Below are 5,219 nucleotides of genomic sequence, written 5' to 3' on the forward strand. Positions count from 1 at the left end.
CAACATGGAGGTGGTGTTGGTGCCCCCGGCGGGGACGAGTGGAAGAGAAGACGTTATTCAACCGTACGGACATTTAGTTACGCTGACTCGCGGGGAAACATTAATTCGGTCTCTGCCAGACCCCGCTGACCATTGTTCGCAAAATGGCTTAACTTGGTGGTTCCTGAAGGAGGAAGCCGGGGCGGGGATGCCTTTGTCGCCCTCGATTTTCTTCGAAGGACTTCTTGACAATGGACGACTTCGGTGGGTCGGAGGAGGGGGAGGAAGGACTTAAGTGCATAGGATACAAGGACAATGCCTGACTAACTTTCGGGGCCATGGCGGGCCTGATCGAGACGGACAAGCGATCAAAATTTATTTCCTGTGCGGAGCTCACGAGAGGCGTAAGGAGGGGCAAGGCGTGGGAAGGAGGAGGCGAAGGCAGAGTGGAAAAAAGAAATTAAAGAATAAAGGTCCTTGACGATAGGCGTTGGCTCCTTGACTGTGAGTTTTCTGAATTACTATATTTCCTGTACTTCTGCGAGTGAGGGAGAGGAGGGAAGAGTAAGAGGATAAGTTGTAAATTTGGATAAGCGAGCATAGTGACCGGACTGTAACACAGGGATAATACCGGTGTTATTGCCAAAGGCCGGAATTTGATATTACTTGCCTCCTGTGAAGGCATAGGAAGGAAATAACAAGACTTTTGATGAAAACTAATTTCATGATTATAAAAGACTTCTAAGAAATATAACGAGGTCATGTTCAATTTATTAGTATAAACCTTAAAGACTATCGGAAATTTACTAACATGTGAAAATCAAGATTTCCCTTGGAAATCCCATCGCATATCTCACAAGAGTAACTAACTAACGTGAAAACATCGAGGACCAGCATTCGACTCAAATTATGACTTACTCACAGACGTGTTTAAAGCTTAAATTAGCATAAGGCAATGTATGTGGCAGGACAAGGGTACAGTGAGGCGGCTGGGGAGGGGGTGGGGGGTGCTGCAGGCCGGGGCGAAGGGAGGGACGTTAAGAAGGCAGTAATTATCTCCCACGACGCTGACGTCTTCATACCACCTACGACGCCGCTTACCTGGTCCATCACGTCGGCGTCCATGGCGGGCACGCGGCCGATGGGCCCGACGGGGAAGTGGTTCTTGAAGTTGTTGAAGATGACGCGGAAGTCGGAGAGGATGGGCGCGTTGTCGTTCGTGTCGACCACGTGGATGGTGACGGGGATGTCCGAACGCAGAGGGGCTGACGTCGCGCGCACGTTCAGCTGGTACTTCTTCTTCGGGGACTCGTAGTCGAGCTCCACGCGAGTCACGAGCTCGGCGCGCCCTTCCGCGGGGTGCGCCACCATGGTGAAGTTCTGGGCGTCGGGCCCGCCGATGATGCTGTACTGGATGAAGGCGTTGGCGCCCGCGTCGGGGTCCTTGGCTCGAACCTCGCCGACCGTCGAGCCGATGGGCGAGTTTTCGGCGATGTACAGTTGGATGCGGTCGGTGTCGAACAGCGGAGGGTTGTCGTTGATGTCCTCGACGTCGACAACGACTGTAACCGACGAGGAGCGTTCGGGCGCGCCTCTGTCCACCGCTAAGGCCACCAAGTTGTACTCAGCCACGGTCTCCCGGTCGAGCACGCGTGCGGTCCTCACCACCCCCGACGTCGGGTCGAGCGAGAAGGCGCCGCTGCCGTCGTTGCCACCGTCGAACGAGTAGCGGACCCTGCCGTTGAGCCCTGCGTCGGCGTCACTGGCCTTGATCTGGACGACGGAGGCCCCAGCGGACGCGTCCTCCTGGATAGAGGCGCGGTAAGCAGGCTTGCTGAAGACCGGGGCGTTGTCGTTGACATCGACCACCGTGATCTCCACGTCGGTAGTGTCGGAGAGCGAGGGCGTGCCGTTGTCACGCGCCGTGACGGTAAGGAGGTAGCCGCCCTGTCCCTCGCGGTCCAGCGGCATGGTGGTGGTAATGGCGCCCGTGCTCGGGTGGATCACGAACTCGGGAACGGCCTCCCCGCTCAGCGAATACGTGATGCGAGCGTTCTCCCCCGTGTCGCCGTCGGAGGCCGCCACCATGATAACCGTGCTGCCCTCGGGAGCGTCCTCGAAGATGGTGGCGGAATAGGGCGTGTTTTCGAACTGCGGCGGAAAGGTGTTGGCATCGCTCACGTTGATGTAGATGGTGGCCGTGTCGTAGCGTCCTCCGGCGTCCGTGGCGGTCAGCGTGAGGACGTAGCTCCTCTCCTGCTTGTAGTCGAGCGGCTGCGCCAGAGACACAAGTCCTCGGCCGTTCTGTGCTGTGATGGAGAAGCGGCCGCGGTCGTTGCCGGATGTTATGGCGTAGTGCAGGCGGGGGTTTTCGTCCTTGTCGGTGGCCGTAACGGTTACCACGGGCGTCCCGGGGTAGTCGCTCTCGCTCACCGTAACTTCGTAGTTCTTCGGCTCGAAAACTGGGTCGTTGTCGTTCTGATCCTGGATCTGGAGGACGACGGTGGCGGAGGCGGACTGCGGGGGGTCGCCGTGATCTCTAGCGACCACGGTGAAGGTGTAGTGGTGGTTTTCCTCGCGATCGAGCTCCCGCTGCGTCAGAACCCAGCCCGTCGTCTCCTCCACTTCCACAGGCAGGTTCTCGCCGCCTCCCTCGATGCTGTAGGTGAGGAGGGCGTTGTCACCGGCGTCGTTGTCGAACGCCTGGACGCGGACGATGGAATAGCCGACGGGCACGTTCTCCTGCACGGTCTCCTGGAAGAGCGGCGTGTAGAACCTGGGGGCGTTGTCGTTCACGTCGCGGACGTTCACCAGAAGCTGCGTTGTGTTGGATCGCGGCGGCGAACCTCCGTCCTGCGCGCGGACGACCAGCCGATAATGTCGGTTTGTTTCGTGGTCGAGCGCCGCGGCCACGCGTACCTGCCCCGTCAGGCCGTCCACAGTAAAGTGCCCGGCCGTATTGCCGCCGATGATGGCATATCGCACCTGCCCGTTCTTGCCGCTGTCCTGGTCGGTGGCTTGGATGTCGACGATAACCGGCGACGTCGAAGCGCTGATGTTCTCAGGCACCTCGACGGTGTAGGTCCGCTCGCTGAACTGCGGGTAGTTGTCGTTCTCGTCAACGACGGACACCGAGATCTCTGTCGTGGCCGTGAGCCGGTTCTGCGCCGGGCCCTGGTCCTCCGCCTGGATGGTCAGTGTGTAGCGCGAGTGCTGCTCGCGGTCCAGCGGCAGCCGAGTAGTCAGCTCGCCCGACTTCGGGTCCAGCCGGAAGACCTCGTTGGGCCCCGTCGGGTTCAGGATGGTGTACCTGAGGTCGGCGTTGGGGCCCTCGTCCTCGTCGGTGGCGCGGACGGTGAGGATGGTGGAGCCCACGCTCGTCGACTCGCGCACGGTCCACGTCTCGTACTTTTCGCGCTCGAACATGGGCGCGTGGTCGTTAGCGTCGTCCACGTTGATCTGCAGCGTGGTCGTAGCGGACCGCGGCGGCGACGATGCCTTGTCCTCGGCCTTCACGCGGAAGTAGTGCACGCCGAGCTCTTCGCGGTCCAGCTTGACGACGGAGGTCACGAGGCCAGACGTGGGGTTGATCTCGAACATCCGCTGCGAGCGCGCGTCCCTCAGCGCCTCGATGGAGTAGGTGAGCGGCGCGTTCTCGGGGTCGGTCGCCGTGACGGTGGCGACGGCGAGGCCCTTGTCGCCCTCCTCCGCCACGTGCGCCACCTCCAGGGCGCGCTCGAAGTACAGCGACGCCGACTGCATTTGACGGCGGATGCGGCGGATGTGGCCCTCCTCCTCAGAGGCCGATGCGCTATGCAGAACGAGCTTGAGGTCGTGGCTGTAGGGCGCCGCCAGGCCAGGACACGTCATGTGCATGCCGATCCTGGCGGTGGTCACGCCCGTCAGGCACGTGTCGAAGAGGCTGACCAGGTCGCCCCCGTGCGGCTCGATGGTTAGGCGGTGGTCGGACACGGCGCCCAGCTCGGTCTTGCACTCGTGCACGGAGCGTGGTAGCAGGGAAGGCACGCGCAGCACCACCTGCGACCTCCGCAGACACAGCTGGTCGGGGTCGGAAGGGTTGGGGTCGGGCAGGGGCATCGACAGCGACGTCGTGTCCACCCACGACGACACTTCTCGCTCGACGACGGCGGCGTGGTGGCGGCAAGCCTCGCCCGTCACCAGCAGTCGCAGGGGCACGGCGGCATAGTCCATGGGCGCCCCGTGCCGCTCAGCCCACGCCTCCACCCACATGGTGACGGGGTTGGTGTAGTAGGTCCCCGAGCAATCGAGCCGCCGCTTGACAGTCACCGCCCCCGTGTGGAGGTCCACGTGGAACAGGCGGTGGACGTAGCTCGCGGTTCGCCGCGGATCCAGCTTGTACCTGTCGGGTCCGTCCATGCCCAGGTTGAACACCTGGCGTCCTACGGGCGTCGTGTCGGGCACCTTGACCACGAATGCCCATGCTGGCACTAGCACCACCAACAACAACAGTAAGGTCTCCCTCCTCCTCATGCTTGCACAAAAACTATCACTAATTCACTGAATTAATTCACTCACTCACACTGCGTATTCACCACACTCGGGCAACTAAATCACTGATCAGAAGTCGAAATACTGTAACAACAAGACATGGCACTCTGTATCGGGCGTGGCCAGAAGGCACTGGCACGGGCATCATGTAAGGTGCTCGCCGAGGCAAACACACCCGTCTCTCTCACTGTCTCACTCCAAACTGGAAGCCTCCTGGAGCATGGACCGGAGCCCAACTCCTTTTACACACACGCACACTCACTCTTTCCTCACTTGCCACACACCGCTGCACATGTTTCTTTTTAGCATTTTTCTCGGTCTTTTCATCACATGTTAGTCATATACGCAGTCATCACCCAATGTCAAAGACGAAGCAGTTTGCTAACGTAAATGGTTATTCCACGGGGCTGGCGACATCTGGCAACTTCCGCGTGGGTTCAGTCACTGCACCGAGACAAGAGAGTCTGTTTTGCCGACTCTGAGAGGCCGCGGTACACACGAAGGCCGCGCCACAAGGAAGGACAGAATGATCAAATAATTGTACTCCGTTAACTTCGGAATTCGCAGCACAAATGAAGATTATTATTCACGAAAGCTTCTCAACCAATTTAGTTCCCTTGAAATCGCGACAATGAGAAAGCTTGATATCACGTCATAAAGTACATTTGTAGTTTACGACGTGGAAAACTCGGTTAGAAAAAAAGGCGGCT

At 59.3% G+C, this 5,219-nt stretch overlaps 1 protein-coding gene across 1 annotated transcript in view; it reads right to left on the bottom strand.

The window, feature by feature from the left end:
- LOC119593545 (protocadherin-like wing polarity protein stan) overlaps window positions 1-4,772 on the bottom strand; it is a 22,689-nt gene extending 17,917 nt beyond the window's left edge. The window contains exon 1 of the mRNA XM_037942507.1: window positions 1,081-4,772. Within this exon, the coding sequence (XP_037798435.1) occupies window positions 1,081-4,491 (3,411 nt within the window). The 5' untranslated portion in view covers window positions 4,492-4,772. The remainder of the gene's footprint in view (window positions 1-1,080) is intronic.
- Window positions 4,773-5,219: the final 447 nt, after the last annotated feature.

This window comes from Penaeus monodon, chromosome 32 (genome assembly GCF_015228065.2).
Source record: "Penaeus monodon isolate SGIC_2016 chromosome 32, NSTDA_Pmon_1, whole genome shotgun sequence".
In the NCBI taxonomy this organism is placed as follows: Eukaryota; Metazoa; Arthropoda; class Malacostraca; order Decapoda; family Penaeidae; genus Penaeus; species Penaeus monodon.